Source organism: Squalius cephalus (assembly GCF_949319135.1).
Source record: "Squalius cephalus genome assembly, chromosome: 15".
NCBI classification, from domain to species: domain Eukaryota; kingdom Metazoa; phylum Chordata; class Actinopteri; order Cypriniformes; family Leuciscidae; genus Squalius; species Squalius cephalus.
In genome coordinates this window covers 21,273,076-21,292,370 of record NC_137136.1, presented here as the reverse complement: position 1 = coordinate 21,292,370, position 19,295 = coordinate 21,273,076, and the positions used below count along the sequence as shown (strand labels likewise).

General features: G+C 37.6%; 1 protein-coding gene across 1 annotated transcript in view; it reads left to right on the top strand.

The window, feature by feature from the left end:
- The window catches only part of sntb1 (syntrophin, basic 1), a 31,488-nt gene extending 12,221 nt beyond the window's left edge, over window positions 1–19,267 (top strand). Inside the window, exons 3-7 of the mRNA XM_079895475.1 lie at window positions 6,942–7,149; window positions 11,163–11,299; window positions 12,181–12,377; window positions 15,721–15,911; window positions 17,161–19,267. Of these exons, the coding sequence (XP_079751601.1) occupies window positions 6,942–7,149; window positions 11,163–11,299; window positions 12,181–12,377; window positions 15,721–15,911; window positions 17,161–17,253 (826 nt within the window). The 3' untranslated portion in view covers window positions 17,254–19,267. The remainder of the gene's footprint in view (window positions 1–6,941; window positions 7,150–11,162; window positions 11,300–12,180; window positions 12,378–15,720; window positions 15,912–17,160) is intronic.
- Window positions 19,268–19,295: the final 28 nt, after the last annotated feature.

Sequence of the window (19,295 nt, the reverse complement as noted above, 5' to 3'; positions counted from 1 at the left end):
TTTTTTAGAATTTATGCTCAACTTGCCAATTGCATCCAGTGGTTTTTATCCCAACATTGGCATAAAAATAGGTGGATGGAAACATAGTTTATGCCAGAATGACTGAGATGGGCAATCAAATCAAAGAAGGTGGGCATTACTGTTACTTTTTACAGAAGCAAAGTGTGAATTACAGCATGAAACTTCAGTTTTATTGGTCAAAATGTGAGGTATGATGTAAGTAAGTAGCTAAACATTTAATGGTTGACAACTGTGATACGATTGAAATGTCAAACGACCAACAGTAATATACAGAGGTGCAAACGGCTCAACTAGAGCCGCTTTCAGCATGTTAGGCATAAGAATGAATGTGTACATATTGTGAATTAATTTAATTCACTTGGTTGCATTTTCTTGATGGCCTTTCAGTAAATTCACTTATCATCCTTAGACCTACTCTAGAATATTGTCAAGTGTGTGGCTTTGACAAGTGGGTTTATAGGTTGTGGTTAGGACAGTCTCATTTCCAAATAGACCAAATGCACTTCTTCACAATAAAATTTAGTTCTTTAACTATTTTTCTTTATTTGTCTCCTACTCAGTTTCTTGTCAAAAAGAGAAAATTAAAGAAATAGTGCTTAAAATTTAAAGGGATAGTTCACCTAAAAAGGAAAATCGGGTTATCATTCTTTATCATTTACCTATGAAACTTTTGTCATTCTAAACCTACATGTTATGTTTTCATAAAAGTTTTCAACATCTTAGATCAGGAGAATCAAAATCTTTTTGGACCCCCAAGCAAGCACAGATTTTAGACGTTTAGATGTTTGGACATGCTTGTTAAAGATGGTGGAGAAAGTGATTTGAAATGTTTTAGACATTAATGCCGTCTCAGGATGAGCAAGTAAGGGGTCTCATTATTTAGAGGATGAATGTGACAGCCCATGATAATGCACTCCACGCAACAAATGCTTTATGCTGGTCGCTCACTCAGTCATGTTTGATGTCTAAAGAGTGCTAGTGTCCTCTGCTTGTCAGTGAACCTTCATATATTCAAAAGTAATGGAGGACAACGTCAAAGTCCATGTCAACAATGACTTCAAAGATTTCCTATGTTACCAGAGTGCTTGAGCTGGGCCCAAAAAACACTCAGAACAAAATGCAAGACATGAAGCCAAACACCAAACCTGTGATGGATTTGCACACCATGTCCAAAGAATAAATAGTAAAAAATACAAATAAAATATTGATCAAGAGGCTAAAATGATGCTTGGTGCAAAAAGGTAACAATACGTTTTCAGGTTAGCAGTGTCCACTAGATAAACTGGAACATTTATATGGATGTATTTATTTATAGATTAATGATCTACTATGAGTGTAAATTATTATAATAATAATATAATAACTATCCCCCGCTTTGCTATCGGGATGATTCGCCCTACTACGAGTTCGTTTACCATCGAAAGATTTCGAAGCTGTTAAATTAAGGGACAAATCTTGCATAGTGTGCCTTTAAACGGTAGTGTATGTGTATATGACCTACTGTATATACTTATGAATATAATTATCTGGTCTGTAGTGTATCAATGCAATATAGTTAACATGCATAATATGTACAAAGTCTCCTTAATTTATATCAACAAAATGCCATTATAGGCTACATAATACATGTGTTTCAAAACCATAAACATATTCACCATTTTCTAAACAAGAAGTCTTGTTTGAAGTCAAACTTTTATTTTAGGATGCAAATATTTTAAATAAAATATCAGTCTCAGATGTTTCATTTTGTGTTGCTGAATGTGTTTTTGCTCTAGTGATCACACTAACCACAGTGTTTTTGTTCTCCTAGCTTCATGTTATTTTTTGCACTATATTGTACTTTTGTCGTGAGAAAAATGAACGTTGTGGTTTGCGAGATTAACCATAACATTTCACAGGAAGTGTGTTAAAAGATGATGTACCAGAACTGAGCTGCTTGACAATAATGACAAGAGGAACTTGTCACATCTTTTTTTAAAACACTGTTAGACTTTGCGTCTGTGAGCTGCTAGAATGTTTAAAGTCACAATGGACTCAATATGGACAATTCTTGTTTTTGTCTTTTTTATGGTATGTTGTAGTATTTATAATAATTAATATTTCCTCACAAATAATATATTTGTTTTTAATATCATGTGGCCTCATAAACTTTAATCAAATTAACTTCCCCTCCCTTTTGCAGCAACATCTCATCTCTTCTATGATGACGTGTTTACTGGCGCGAAGGCAGATCAACCTGTCAATCACTTGAGATCATAGCAATAGCAAACCATCCAATCAATTTCCAATGGACAAAATCCTAATTTTTTTCTTGTTAGAGAGGCTATTTCACTCGGATATACGTAATAATAGAGAAGAAAATACTATTGCAACTTCTGTTTCATGCTGACTTTAACAAACTGCACTCTAATAACTTTCTGCCTCCATTTGTTTCTTGTAGCTTTGTCTCAAACATACACTGAAAAAGAAAAAACATAAAGTAAAAATGTACTTAATTTGTGTCTTTTGCAAGTTTTTGCACGCATTTTTAAGTAAACTTCACATATGAAATTAAGTAAACTCTACTTAAGTAAAATTAACAAAGAAAATAAGTAATTTTAACTTGGCCAGTAAAAGTTGAGTAATTTCTACTTAGTTGAAAGTTTCCTTTGAAATCCATTTTACTCAAACAATATAGCACTGAATTAAACCATGCTTTTAAAGTGTATGCTTTACTTAGAAAAACATCAACAAGTAAATAAATGTAGACACCATACATACATATAAGAGGTAATCCGGCACCTGAACACAAAGATCTCAGTACTTGGTACACAATACACAATGACGGTAATATTCAATGGATCGTTTTTGAGTATAAATGTGGGTTCCAAATACACAATAAAATGAACAAAATATCACAATACCACTTTTGCATTGCTGAATGCTTTCAGAGGAATCACAGCCCTGTTATTATTCAGTACAACAGCACTCCTGCTCATAAGATATTGCTTAAATATGTGGCGTGGCCAGACTGATAGTGAGATAAACTGACAGGCAGACAGACAGACGAAAGACTTCACTCCTGCCATGCGGCATGTCAGTAAGGAGCTCTGCAGACCGTCAGCTCACACCCTCCAGCTCTGTTTTCAATTTACACCATTGTGTCCCTTGTCTTTTAGCCCATCCATCACTGTGGTGCTCATGCGGAGCTCTATCAACTCTGCAGACATTCACGGCTTACCTCGAGTGCCACACTGTGAGAGGATTCCTGTCAAATTCCTAAGCAAAATCCATCTGGAATAAAAATAGAATGTGCCCTCTTCCACTGTTGTCATTTCTTTGGACTGTTAGGCGTTCTGATGGTGCAGAGTGGATCTGTAACTGGAGTTGTTTTGGTGGAAGTTAGAGTAGCTGGAGGTTTGGGGTATGAAGATGTTCCTCCACGGCAGATGTGTCAGCGACCTTTCCATCTGTCTTGTGTTAGTCTTGCTCTTGTTTGGTTTGACACATTATACACATTTGTGTCTTCATAAACCATAGAACACACACACACACACACACACTAGTGATGTATGTCTCGAGACCACTTTTACGTGGTCTCGGTCTTGTCACGGCCTTGACGGTCTTTGGTCTTGGTCTTGTCTTGGTCTCGAACCTCTCGGTCTTGTCTAGGTCTCGCTGTCTCAGACCGACATAGTGGTTGGGGGATTTAACAATACAATACTACAATATCCACGACGACGCAACGTTCGATAATGCAACATTATTATCCGCAACAGAACGGATAGAAGCGCACATCCGAGTGAAGACAGTGCGGCCTGTGCGCGAGCCACACGAGAAAACACTTTATCTGCGCCACTGATCGCAGCGGCAACGAGCACTTTGATCACTTGAATTAAAAAAACACATATCAGTGACATGATGGGTTTTAACTTCATTCAGGAGATTTTGGGTAACTGCACAACTGACAGATGACTTTGAGCGCACCGCCAACGGTGTGTGTGTGTGTAACCATAGCGACAAAACGACCAACTTTCGGATCCTGCACTTAAGCCTATAATTTCGTTTTAACACATTTTATTATGTATTTAAAAGTTGCAGAATGGATTCATTTGGAGACTCCGAAATCGGCAGAGATAGGCAGGCATTTGCTTAGATGAATTTGTGTCTTTGATATCTCTGTCTGTGTGTGTGTGTGTGTGTTGTTTGATTACAGTATTGTATTTAAGATGGTGTTAGACTAAATAAATGGTCTTTTAAATATCATCTACATATCTCCGTTGTGTTGACTAAACATTAGGCCTAATCCAAGTTTATAATTGTGTATCTTTAATTTGATGTTACGATTTCATCTACACATTAAGTATAATTTCAATTGGTTACATATTTCTCATTCTTTAGACAGTTGTTGGAGGAGCAAGATGGTGTTGGAGGTGTTTGATGTTTTGTCAGATGAACCAGTCAGTACCAGTCATGTCAGTCCTCAACAGTACACAAAAGTTAAGGGAGTCTCAATCCTCTAATAGTGCAGTAACAGCCATCATGCAATTGCTACACATAGTTGATCTCACCCAGTCTGCAAAAACATTTACAGTGAGCTCACAGTCACACACATGACATGGTCTGTCTCTGTATTGTTCTGCCTGTGTAGTTGAAGTAATACCGTCTAGTATTGAATGTAAACTGCGGCTGAACCCTAGTATGCTGCTGTTCTTGAATTCATACAAGTTATTGCTTAGCTTCAACACTAGTCTGTTTTTTTCCCCTCCGGTCTCGACTTGGTCTTGACTTGGTCTGTCTTGGTCTGTCTTGGTCTTGGTACCCTCTGGTCTTGGTAGTGTCTTGGTCTCGGTTTAGGCTGTCTTGACTACAGGTCTAACGATAATTGTTCAGTCGTATCTGATTGTGAGAGATTGAAGATTCCAACCCCTAATGTCAATCTAATCTTTTCCATTTTAAGAGCATGTAAAAAAATCCAATGGCGATTAAAAAGAATGGCTGTTGACTTTCAGTTAATAATAAGAATGTCATCTAGTCATGGCATACTTTTTAAATATCCACTAATGTGTTTTCTTTACTAATTAGTAGTCATAGCATTTTTTAGTTGTCATAATTTGGTAATATGTGACCATTTTCCACTCGGTCTCTGGCCATTTCAGTGAAATGCTCAGTTTTTGTTCTGCTTCTCATTGTAGACTTCAATGTTATTGACTCTTTTAAGCATCTCTGCATATAAATAATGTATTCCATAATGTACGTAGAGCTGTTTCTTCAGTAACATCCACTTATTAAATCAGTGACCTCTCCAAAATGTCATTTAAAAAACAAAAAATCTATTGATACTTTGCACGTGACGTCAGTTGTACTGGCTGGCAGGCAAGAACGTCATTCTCTAGCAACGAAAACCAGTAAACTAATCAAGGATCTTGCCAGGACGTTGCCAGGTTTAATATACAAAAGTTGGTGTTTTGAGGTGTACACGACATGCCAGATAGTTGTTGTGCAATTGGATGCACTAACCGCGTTTGTTGCCCGCCAGATATCACGTGACTGCAAAGTATCAATTGGATAGTTCTATTGATTTGTCTTAGAAAATAACAAAAACAATAAGCAACTATGATAACCAAGATGTTTGCCCTCACAGGTGGGCGGGGCCTCCAAGCCAAAAAATCTTTAAAATTATAAATAGTGGCCAAAAATTAAAACTATTACTCTTTTTATTTTATTTTTTCCTTCTCTGTCTTGACCTGCACATTTCCTCTCTACAATTACTTGAACCAAGAACTAGGTTTTGCCCTATCATTGACACTTCTATGTAAACAAAACATGGCAAAAGTTCTCTGAGGTTGAATTGTAAGGGTAACTTTCTGAGGTCTGCTTACTACCTAAGAGAGATCTCATTTGACCACAAAAGGAATTGAAACATTCATTTCCTAAATTGGACACAGGCATCTCCATTAGTTGTGAAATTCTCCCAATTATAGTCTTAAAGGGCAGAACTCATTGGGCCTCATCCAAAAAGCTTTTTCCTCCAGTCTACTGCAAACACATCAGCTCCATCTGTGCCCACCCCCCTAAGCCCCTCCAAACTCTCTGTCTTCATGAAGGTAGATCTATTTTTACCTACACGGTGCACCTGAAAATGATATTGTGGAGTGTAAGGTTAAGACTTTTACTCTAGATGATGTATGAGCGGAGTATTTATCACTGTAAACTCCATGAACCGAACTGATGTATGGTTCTGTTTAAACCTGGTGTATCTGATATTCTGGTGGTTAATGTTGACTCCAGAGCTCTTTTAAGCACTGTCTGCCCTTTAAGTAAACTCAGATGGCTCATGTTTAAATAAATGTTGTCAAATGTCATTGCGTGTAGTCTGTTCTGTAATATATTTAACTCATTCAACTCTACTATATTTAATTTTATAGAAGCAGTAGTTATTTTTCTATCTGTTGCTTTCCTTCAGGCAAACATCCTGTATCTAGATCTATTTTTTTCAGAAATACTTTAAAAACGCAATTAATACATACATACTTAAATGCACCTCTTCTATAATGAGCATGTTTTTAAATTTCTTATTTAAGATTAATTTAGCTATTTTTTGAGGGCATAAAGTCACTATGTCAGGGTAATACAGTTGTACTGATGGTATGAGGGGATTTTTTTTTCTTCAAAGTAGTTTGGCATAATCATTTTTAGTATTTTTTTTTTATAAAAAAAAAGATATATTTTAAACAAACCTGCTTATTCATATTTTTAAAACTTTTGTCTGCCTAACTTAGTCATGTTGTGCAACATACATACAGTAAGTAAATAATTACAAAATTGCACTTTTTGGTTGAACTATTCCTTTAATAACCCCTTAGCTTGACCAGTGAACTCTGGATTTAGATTAAAACGGAAGCTGAACTGTATTCTCTTTCTTTCTTATTGTGTTTCAGGCAGATGGAGCTGCACTCCTCTGATGCTAAGCACACAATAGTCATGAGACATACAGACACGGCCTCTGCCCAGACCTGGTTCACTCTCATGCAAACTGCCATCACAAACCTCACCAGCAAAGTCATCAGCGAACTCCGAGAACACGCAGGCCGCCACAGCATCGCCGGGAGTCGAGAGATCCGATACCTCGGCTGGCTAGCAGAAAAGGTGGAGAATTGATTCAATTCATTTTGATGAAAACAATTTAAATGTGATGATCTTAGACAGTATAATGAATGTACTTGTGCTATTGACTTTCGCAGTGAGGCTTCGCAAAAACATGAGACCATATTTATAAAGTTCTGTCATGAAACTCAGGCTGATCACAATCACATCATTCTTTATAGGGCACAGCTGATTGGTTCCTGCTGTATCAGTAGCCAATGAGCTCACTGCTCAACCTTCAAATACTTGGTCAGTTTTTGCCTTAGCAGTGCAACACGCTTACAGAAACCCTCCACCTTCCCCAGCTCCACCTGTATACTATAGATCTGCTACTGGTAATTCATGCATCCAAGTTGTTCAGCAGCAGCATCATGTACTTGCTCACAGCAGCGTGTCATATATGGTTTGGCAGTAACAAGTCCTGTACTTGCTCTGCAGCATAGCAGATCTATTCAACCAAGACCAAACATATCAACGTTGTCATGTCAATTACCATGCCAGAAAAAACATTGATCAAGATGGTAAAAGAAAATGTTAAATTGTTTTTGCATTGAGCTTATGATGTCACCAGCCTGTTTCAGCTGTCCAACTGCATATAAACGCACATCAATTCAGCTTCATGATATTCCTGCCTATGAAAGAATCTGCGTGGCATGAAAATTGAACTCTTCTGCATGTCATTTAGCTGTATGATATGGAAAAGGTTACCCAAATTTAAGTAAAAGTAAGCTGTCTAGACCCATACGGATTTCTTACATAAAACCCAGCATTAGCTCAAGGTCTTTGGTTTGATGTAAGTGTTCCACAGTAAAATGTTCCTGTCATGATGATAATAATAACTATGTGGAAAACCTAAATTCACTTTAACAGTTTGGAGAACATTAAAGTGCTTTTTTACAAGTTTTTACAATAATTTGGCATTTGTTTTTCACGTGTAAGAGGTACGCCTGGTTACATTTGTATCATAGGTGCTCGTTTCAAATCTGCTGTCATACTTATTTAGAGTTGTATATACGTAAGCAGGTGTGCTCATAAACAATAGCAAAATGCACATTTAGATTATATATAAGTATGTATGTATGCATTTTGAATGCATATATGTATGTGTATCCATTCAAAATTCAGTATCTTCCACAAATATGGAGCACTTCAGCTTTTCAGATTTTCTGTCCAATCAAATGCTCTCGAGAATCTGAATCATCCCATCCGCTACAGCTGCATCTGAAATGGTTGTTTCTTCACACATTAACTAGCACACAGTGCGCTATATAGGGAGAGATTTCAGACACAGTCATGAAGCCTGTTTTCTTGTCAGTATCATCTCAAACCGCATTCTAAACAGGCCTGTCACAAGCTGTCAGGAAGCTTTATAGGGCTGTTATGCAAGTGATACCCTATTGGCTGTTTTAAAAAAAGGAACGTCTCTTCAATATGCCCCTCCCCGACTTGACGTTTAATTTGGAAATACAGCAACACATCCAAGGAAACCTGAGATTTAAAAAAAAATCACAATTATATTATTTCCCCCCAAATCATGCAGCTCTCGAGTCTGCCATGGTAAGGCATGTTTATTGATTGACAATGAAACAAGGACTTCATTTGACACAACAGTTCTCTGCCCTCTGCTTCCCTCCCATTAGCCACCTCTTTGATGGGCCTCTAGTAAACAAATTTTGCCACATACTTGTGAAAATGGTACGAACATGATTTAAAACAAACGTGTACAGATGAAGCATGTTAGCAGGTCCCAGGTTATACCATACACTCTGGTTGGAAACATGACTAACATTCTCAAAACTGTACAGACATTTTCTCTGAAGAGTTTTTTTTTCTTCTTCTAAAAATTCTCACAAATCGTGGTGAGCGGGTACTGGAGTGTTTGGAGGATGACTCTTCTCAGTGTGACCGCAGGTTTTTCCTCCCTATTAAATCTTCTTTTCATCGCCGTCTCATTAGCTGAGGCCTGGCTGGGCCGGCTAATAGAGAACTGCAGTGATGGCAGGGCTGTGGGCAGCCCAGTCTCAGCCTGCCCTTTAATGAGAGCTCGCCCGTTCCGTCTCCTATTACCAACCTGCCGGCCCCTTGATGAATAATTATATGAGGAAAAAACCTCCAGTGTGCTGAATGCCCACAGACAGCGAGCAGATTTTTTTTTGTGCTTATAACAAGGGCCTGTTTGTGGTTGCGCATCTGCTTCTGATGCACTCGGCCCCGCTGGGGTCTCTTTTTAGCCTTAAGGCAAACTGACCCTGTGATTTGTGAGATTTGAGTGGTCTGTCAGGCTATCAAAGCCCCGAGGAGACATCTGTCATAGACGAGAGCTTCAGCAGTAAATGCATTCAGGCTCAACTTAAGGTCTTATTTGGACAACGTTTGGAACTATTACTAAATTGTAGTGCAGGTTTACTTTTGAGCTTATTAAAGTCAACGTGAAATGTCATTCAAATCTCACTTCTGTAATGTGATGGATTTCAGAGTGAAACACGATTTTCAGTGTGAAAAAAATGTTGAGTGGGGCTTAATTTTATTCACCTGGAAATGATTGGATCATGTTAAGTGGGTGTTTCTCAACAAAATGGTTAGAGGGGAGGGGTGAAAGTAAGAGGGATTTGTGAAGTCATCCGAAAAGGAAAGTCATTTCAGAGGCAAAGCAAGTTATTATAATTTCATTAAAGATGATGACAAACATTTGTTTTTCTGTAATAACGCGTGCGGATGAATCATTCACAGTAAGACAGGGTTGATACAATCATACTAATATATTGCCATTGTTTTCCTCATACTATTGCATTGATACTTCAAATATCAAATGATATGGTCAAATAATGAGAAAGCAGTTTGTCTAAATAAGCATTACCTCTGAAACTTCTCAGTGTGGTCAGAGATGCAGAACTGGAGAAAAGCAATAATAATTGCAAGGTCTCGTCAAATACGATTGACAATTAGCATACAGTTTGGATTGGTTCTGTTTTGGGCAATTACTCCCTGCGCATCCATGCAGCCTAGCATGGATAAGAGCAGGGAGAGCAGCAATAACCCCCCTTAGGGTAAACAGAACAGAACCAACATGAATGTATTGCAGATATCATTAATGCCAATATTTTAATGTACAACATAATTCGAGAATTTAGTCTGATTCAAAGGGGAATCAGAATGCCAAATCCTGACTGGACGAGAGGAGGAGCTGGGGATGGAGGAGGGTAATTCGCTCCTGACAAACACGACTGCTGCTGATAATACTGAAGGAGCTTATATGGATGCTGTGATAGGCGTCGTATTCCTATAGGTAGATGTGGATCAACTGGTCAGACCTGCCAGAATTAACGCTACGCTTGATTTAGGTTACGCTTAAAGTAAAAACTATTTTTCCTCTGAGGTTAGAATAATACACTTATTTTCAAGGTGTCGTAAGGTTTCGCTTCTCTGGTAAATTTATCTTGTTTTTAGAATGCTTTTAATAGAAAACAAAGATGCTTTACGTACAGTATGTAAACTGTACCTCCGAACCTGATTTTATCAAGTACAACATGTTCCTGGATCAACATCTTTGTTGATCCTGGAACAGATTTGAGGGACAAGTTTACGGTTTAGTTCAGGCTTACAGCCAGGGTTAGGCGCTTCTACATCAGTGTCACTCACCTGTCATTTCCCTCTGATTTTAGGGGTAACCTATGGGTAGGGTTAGGTTTAGAGGTAGGGATATGGTTATGATTACATTTTCGGACTGGAATGTTGTTCCAGGACCAACAAAATATGTTGAACCTGCAAAATCAGGACGTTCCGCAAGCACCATGTATGGCTGTTTCGAGGAGGAGATGGGTAGGGGAATGAAGATTGTGCATGTGCCCGCAATCTTCCCCTAACTGGGATAAATAAAGTGAACTATGTATAGGTCTTGTATATCTGAAAACTTGTGTGTGTGCATACTTTCAGGCAAAGCTTTATACATAATAAAAAAATAAATGGGGTTTCTTTTGAATTCATGTTGACTTTACTGAGCACCGTGTGTGTTTCAGACGGAAAGTGAAAGACAACGCTGGAAGCCGGTGCTCGTGATGTTGACGGAGAAAGACCTGCTGCTGTTTGACAGTATGCCACGCATGAGAGAACACTGGCTCAGCCCGACACACACCTACCCTCTGCTCGCCACACGGTACACACTCACACACAGCGTTACGGCTGTCTTTTTGCTCGTTCATACAAACACACCTTTGGAAAACCAATCATGGTGTACACACTTGCAAAACCCTCTGTACACACACACATGCAAACACTCACACTTTTTGCATGGCAGTTGGCAGTGCTGATCAATTGGGAACTGAAATACACAACTGCAGTCTTTCTCAGCCAGTTGGAAAGAAACAGTACAAAAGCATTACGGCTATTAAAGGCCTGTTGAGGCTGTGTGAGGCGGCAGCTATTGCTACAAGGGATAGATTTGAAGTCCAAGTTTAACTGGACTGCAGCCCAGATCTCACTCTAGGGCTGATAGGGCAGTTATCACAGGCTCAGTTGGCATGTGTTGATATTTTGTTGACCTTGAGATTGTCCAAAATGGCAGAAAGTATAGCTGTGCTTTTTCTAAAAACTTTTCAAATCTCAAGTTTCTGTCAAGCCGGGCAGCCCCGCAAACTGAAAACTCATTGGACTAAATCCCACGCTAGTAAATAGAATGCGACAGTGCCCGTCCACTTTTTCAGTGGCCTTGGTTCTGCAGATATTTTTCCCATTAGTTTTTTCCCATAGGGATTTAAAAAAAAAACTCTTCGTTAAGAAGTTATAAGCCATGAACCAAACCAACCAGCTACTAGGTGAATCACAACATTGTAAACTTTGATTGAACAAAAAGACAAAGGAACAACCGTACTTAATAGTAGAGCTGCAACTAAAGATTATTTTGATAATCGATTAGTTCTTTGATTAATCTAGATTAATACTTCATATTAAAATAGCAGTGTTTTTGAGCAGTCTATTCTATTCCTCAATGATACATTTGAGATGATACAATAGGAAAACAAGTTTTTTTGATCATAGGCTGGTGCATTCTGGTCCAGATAAGGGTTCACCACAGCCTGGTGGCGAGTTGTCCTTTGCTACACGAACGGGAACCAGATTGGGTATCGAAGCCCACCTCTTTAGAGCAGAGACCTGCAAAGACCTGTCACTCTGGACCAGACACATAGTCACTGGCTGCCACGCATCTGCCGAGATGATCAAAGAAGTCACTACCAGTGAGTATGGATCCTATACTTGCTCCTTTCTCACGTCTTATGACCTATTCACAGCTTGGAATAATTCTCAGCACGAGAAACATGCACAATAAGGTTTAAAAATGAAACCGCATCTTTTGAAGTGGTCTATTGTACCAGGATTATTTGCCATTTCTTTACCAGGATTATTTGCCATTTCTTTACTAGGTTCTTTTATTTATTTATTAACAAAAGAATTCTTAAAAAAAAAAAAAAAAAAAAACTTTTTATTCAGATATCCAAACTTCTTTGGATGAATGACCCAAATTTTTTCCATCAGAGTGAAATATTTTACACATTTGTATCTTATTATTTATTATGTGCATTTTCTTTCATCCAGCTTCCTCTTTTTACATTAGTTTTTCAGCTATAGTTTCTTAAAAAATATACTCACACTAGTGTCAAATGTAGATTTGTGGTTACATGCAAGCTTGTATGCAAAGATAAATGCATCTCGGCCGTCTGATGTCATGGTCGGTGGCTCCTACTGTACTCTGAATTCCCAAACGCTCTGTGCTGCACTACAATATTTCTGACTTTTGGATCTATGTTATTTATACTGAAGTCGTTTTGGTAAAGAGTGTATTTTTAGAACGGAATGCCATGGCAGAGTTCCTGTGTGGTCTCAATGCAGCAGGCGAGGGGCACCGAGCAAAGCATTCTGGGAATTGAAGCTCTCAGGCAGTCCCTTAGGCTAGACTGATAGGAAATGATCCGCCGTTGCTGAACTGAATGCGAGCCCCTGGAGATTACCACGCCTTATTTGGATATCTCGCGGTTTTCCCCTTCTGTCAGATATTTTCATATGTTCTGAGATCAGGCTTTGAGATAATTTTCCACTTAACCTACAATGCTAGAATGGCAAGTAGACAGAGATTAAACTGAGCAATGATTAATGTTGATTTAATTGTCACGAGTTAAGCACGTTAGCATTGGTGTAGGAAGATGTACTCTGGAAAAATCTACTGAAAGAAACATAATAAAAATAGACTGACCTTGTTACAACATGCCAGAATCACTAATTAATACATTTGGGAGAACATTAATTACTTTGAGTTTGTAGCAGAGAGCAACAGATGCAGATCCTCTCAAAACAAACCAGACCGCTTTTATCACGCCGAATAACAAGCTAGACTGGATGTGACATTTTTCTTCCCTTAAAAAGATTCGGTTTGCGTCAGAATCTTGGAGCTGCTCCATATTTGGGATTTTATGGGAAAGGCCCATTTGGCAGCTGATGCTCCATTACCTGTGTTTAGTCTAATCTTGTAATCTGTTCAGGGAGTTAATGTCTCCAAAGATTCATTTTCTTAAGGTTCTGTAAAAATTCAGTGACGTCATATATTACTTTTATTGTTGGCCACAAGCTTCATAATCCTTTTTCAGGCTGTAATGATAAAAAGTCACAAAAAAAGTCTCACAAAAAAAAAAAAAAAAAAGATGCTATTTTATTATTACTAGTTTTATTTGTTATTTGACAACCCATTAAATAGATTTATGGTGTTCTCTGTGGATGGGTATAATTTTTTTTTATTAATCTGGCTGTTAAAGCTCAGGGGCTGTTTACACGACACCGTTTTCATTTTCGCGGATCCGTGTGAACAGGACCATTTTGACAATTTTGTCGTCTGTACGCAAAAAATGCAAAGGAAAACCTTTTTAGTTTTTTTAGAACATCATTGTCATGTAAACTTAAAGTATTTCACGTTTTTGCTGTTAAAAATAAATAATTGATTACATATATATATATGTATTAAACATATTAAGCACATTGCGCACAGACTAAAAGTGTTAAAGTAAATGTGTTATTATTCATGATTTGGAAAAGATAAGCCTGCATAGGCACATGACTTGCAGTTGAATTACTGAATTAACGGCCCGATATACTCATAGCGAAGTTCTATTTCTTTCTTCGTTTAGGGGTAAAAAGAAGTTGGAAATACCTTTGCAGCTGTATACTGTTAGCGAACATCCCGATGCTGCTGAGAGCGGCGTTTAGATCATGAATATGTAAATATGTACGCACTTTCCTCGCAATAACAAAATAAACGCACATCAAAAATGACAGCGGTGAGAAAACAGCAGTTAAGAAAGCATCTGATCATAGAGATGAGGATGTTTGCACAAGCTCTGCAATTTGGCACTCCAGTAAAGTAAAGTCATGTTTATTTATTTAGAACTTTATACAATAGATTACTTTAAACCAAACAGTTCTTCGATTTCGCTTGAAGTATATCAGGGCCAAGCTATTGTAGTTAAAAAGCAGAAAAATTCCTATGCTAGTCCGTTCATGTTAAAAAGGTTTGTGCCTAAAAAGCCCATCTGGTGGGAAAGAGTCCCTCAGTCCTGAAGATCAAGCCGTTTGGATGGGGGATAAGGTTACAGTATTAGTAGAGTGACATGGGAACAGTATTCCGAAATCGGCCCCCTCACCCAAAGTAAGTGATTAATAGGTGTTTGACTATTTAATGTCAGTGTAATTCAGATTTAATGGGTAAATTGCAAAAGAAGATGCTTTTTCATTGCTGTGATGATCTAATCAGCCTAATGGACTGGGTTGTAGCCAGAGCCGAGGGGTTTCTCAGAGATACACAATGTGAAAAGAACACACTAGCCTCGCAATTACCCGGTCAAAGAGCGATTCAGGAAGCTTTATTGGGGCAAATGGAGGAAACAGCAGAAGTGGATCTCTGGCACACTCACAATAGACATGGTAACAGTAGGTTTCTTTCTACACATCCTGTGGTGCCTGATGAGCTGTTATTGAATGGACTGGAGGAGTGATACTAGATACATGGAGTCCTGTGATGTATTTGATGGAACTACGGAGGTATTGAGCAGAGATTACTGGTGATAAATGATTTACCAATTATCAGGATTCAAAGGACATTCATCTCACAGATGGAATACACTTCCATTTTATTCATACCTTAATGAAATTTGCTTGGATTGACCAACCAGAAAGGCAGTTCAAATCATTAATACTTGATTTTTTATTTTTTTTATAGTACTTGAAAAATATATTTCTAGAAGATGTGAAAGCATCTGCATGAATAATTCAGTAAAATGTTTATTATTAGATCCGTAAAGTTGAGGTGGGGCCAATTTTCATCCACCAAATAAAGTAGTCACACCTCAAAAGGATTTTGACAATTTCACAGATTTGTTTATCTTTGAAAGTGTTTTAAAATAGTATGAACTTATATACATATATATATACAACTTTGATGAACTTTTTTGATCCACTTTATATGTTAATCATAGTTTTGACAGCTGTATTGAATTTGGAATATCCTTTAAAGCTTCCGTGTTTCTGTTCCTTCAGGTTGTATGTATCAGGGTCAGGACTGTCGGTTGGTCATTCACTATGAGCAAGGTTTCTCTGTCATAGCAGATGGAGACGACAGCTCTCTGGCACGGACACTTTTCAGCTACCCGTTTGAAAAGCTGAAGATGTCTGCGGACGACGGCGTACGGATCCTCTATTTGGATTTTGGTGGAAACGAGGGTGAAATTGTGAGTAAAATCAGAGGTTCATTCAGCAGCAACAAAATTACTCATCCATGCTGAGAGTGCTGTGTTTTCTACTATTTAAGTTAGATTAAAAAATAAAACAATAATTAACGACTGATCTGATAATTTATTTAGCTTCATTGTAATGATTCATAACAAAATTAATCTGATTCAGTGAGTCATTTGCGTCATTAGTAAATGTTCATGGATGTCTTAGTGTGGCATTTTACATGTTTATTAAAAATATATAAATAAATATTGCTGTTTATATATATATATATATATATATATATATATATATATATATACACAGTATTTATATTAGGACTGTTAAGTGATTATTTAAAAAAAATCGAATTAATTACATGACGTGGCGATTAATTAACCTAATTAATCGCCAAATATTCACACATTCATTTTGGTAAAATAATTAACCCCCAAAAGATAATTTAAAGTCATTATTGTGGTAAATGAGGAAAGCATCAAATAGACATTACAAAAAGTAGTTTTTTTTTTTCCCAACATTTATTACACATTAACTTTTGGGCTTCAATGGCCATGAGGGTGAGTAAATGATGAAATAATTTTCATTTTTGGGTGAACTATACCTTTAATTGTTTTTTAATAATAATGAAAAAAAAAATACTTTTTTGATGAAATGATACTCTAAATAAGAAACTAAAACTACGAGTAGATGGCGGTAAATGTCTAAATGAGTAAGTCATTGACATTGAGTCATTCATTCATTCAATTGGTTTAAATGGCTAATTCATTCAGGAATGAAGTAAATGGCTCTCTTTATGAATGAGCCATTGAATCACTGGTTCACACGATTGATTCGCTCAAAATGCAGATTCTTTCATAAATTAAACACTGCTGTGTGTTGCTCGGAGACTAACAACAGTTCTGCTCTGGCTTTATAGGTAATATTTTCATTGGCAATATCGAGCCATGACATGTAAGATGACCCTGGGGCGGGTGCGTTAAATGTGTTAATAATTTTAACACGTTTTCCCCCCATAACTTATTCATTAAATGAATGTATTAAATTGACAGGCCTAATGTATGTATGTGTATATATACACCATCAATAGGAGGAATTCTTGAGAGCAGGAAATGATGCATGTCTATACTGATAGATGGTCCAAGTTCCTGAGAAGATCTGCCCGATTGTTGCTCTCAACATGTGTTTGTCACATCAGGAACTTCCCTTCATTGCTTAATACCTTGTTTTGTTTTTTTCCATTCACAGCAACTGGACTTGCACTCCTGTCCCAAGCCTATTGTTTTTATCCTCCACTCCTTCCTATCAGCCAAGATCGCAAGATTAGGATTGGTAGCCTGAGACTGAACTGTCATAGACTGAAACAGTGACGTGATTATTTCAACACTGAGAAGGGAAATCCAGAACGAGGTGGAACTCGCAAGACTGAGGACGATGATGCAGAACTGATACTGTAGCAGACCTCTGAATGATTTTAATTGCATTTCAGTAATGATAAACTATGTATTTTTCAGAGAAATATTAATTATAGTGAAACACAATTTCACATTGATTTTCTAAGAGAAAAAAAATCAAACTATATAATGAACACTAGCTTGTGATTGGAACTAAAAAATATACTGGAAGTATTATTTTAGAATCCAATACAGCAGAGTATTCAGCACTTACAGTACCATTCACTTCTATATAACGGTAGGGAAGGCGGCCATCTGTGTGACAGCTGTCTGAGATATTGCATCTGTCTGGCAGCTAATGTGGATTAAAGAAAGGCTAGTTTAAACCGTGGTAATGCACATAAAAGTTAAAACATCTCGTTTAGTTTCTGGTGCTTTCACTCGGGAAATGCACTACACCGATGGTTGAGCAGTATCAACAAGGACATTCTAGAGTGCCGGTCATCAAAGAGGCATGTCAACAAACTGTCTGCTTTCACAAGGCCTTTGTGACAAAAGGGGAAAATCGAGACAGGGTCAGCCCTCCCCTTCAGAGCAGTGTATCTGTTTCCACAGACAAATGGAGTTTCGGTGACTGTAACAAATGTTTCGCTATCAAAATCGGGAGTACTGCTGTACAAACCTGTGACATGCAAAAGAAAACTTTAGAAACGCTGCCACATTTGTGTAGTTGTTTTTTAATGTTCATCAGAAGAATGTTCTCAATTAGTGCGTGATGTGCATGCATGTACGTTAGCATAACAACTATTGTGGAGGCTCAGATTCGCTCTCGTTGGCCTGTGGTCATATGCAGACACAAAGGCCATTCAAATACTTCAGATGTCAGATTATAAATTAGACTACTCGAGAATTTCCAAGTTAACCAGCAATTAGTGTCCATTGTCGGGCACTGAGCGTTCCCAGAGCACTGCTCCATTGAAGGGGTTATGTATTTGGGGACAGTAGGGCCCCTGTGGCACAGCCTTTGTCTCATCTGTGAAACCGTCCCTGCCACATTCCAGCGCACATGACCGATCCAGGAGTCACAGGCCTGGGAACCTGCTTTCGACATTCTAAAATGAAATTTTCTGTCATTTTCTCACCCTCGTGTCATTTCAAACTCGATTGGAACACAAAAGATAATGAATTTGAAGAATGATTCTGTTCAAATTATGAAAGTCAATTCAATTTTGAAAGTCAATGAAAGTCCAAGACTTTCAAGCTCTTAAAGGACATAGTGTGAAGTTATGCTGTGTTCATGCCATGCCATGCCATAATTACTAGATGGCAAGCTGGAACATCCTCAGACTCAAAATTATGCATTTGTATGGCAACACTGTTATCGGCAAAGTGAATCTGAGTAATTCGAGTACTCGAAAAACAAGACCACAATACAAATAAGTAACAGTTGTTATGCAAATGCCTTTGTTAAACATAATGTATGTAGTGTAACATTAGATTAATAAACTTTGTGCTTGCTTGACTAAAATATTGTATGTCAAGTTTCAGATTATTCTTTCGGTAATAACATGAACATAATTAATAATAATTTTATTGCTGAGGCAGATGGCATTTTGAGTTTTTCCACATGACGAGATAGTGATCAGGTGGTACAAGTCAGCTTTCAAGCTTTAATTACAAGTTCTAGGATGTAAATGCGTTTTACAAGTTGGGAATCTCGTAATTACTGTAATTTTGACATGGTGTGAACGCACCTTTAATACATACGACTTGACTGGTATATTTAGGTCTACTGAAGCGACTTAATTACTCTGCGTGATTCATTCTTAAATTAAAACACTGGTCAATGCAAATCCAAATATATTGTATATTATATTATATAAAACCAATATATTGTGATATATTTGGACTCCATTGACTTCAATAATGTGCACAAAAACATTCTTCAACATTTCTTTTTTATTCAGCAGAACAAAGTCATACAAGTAT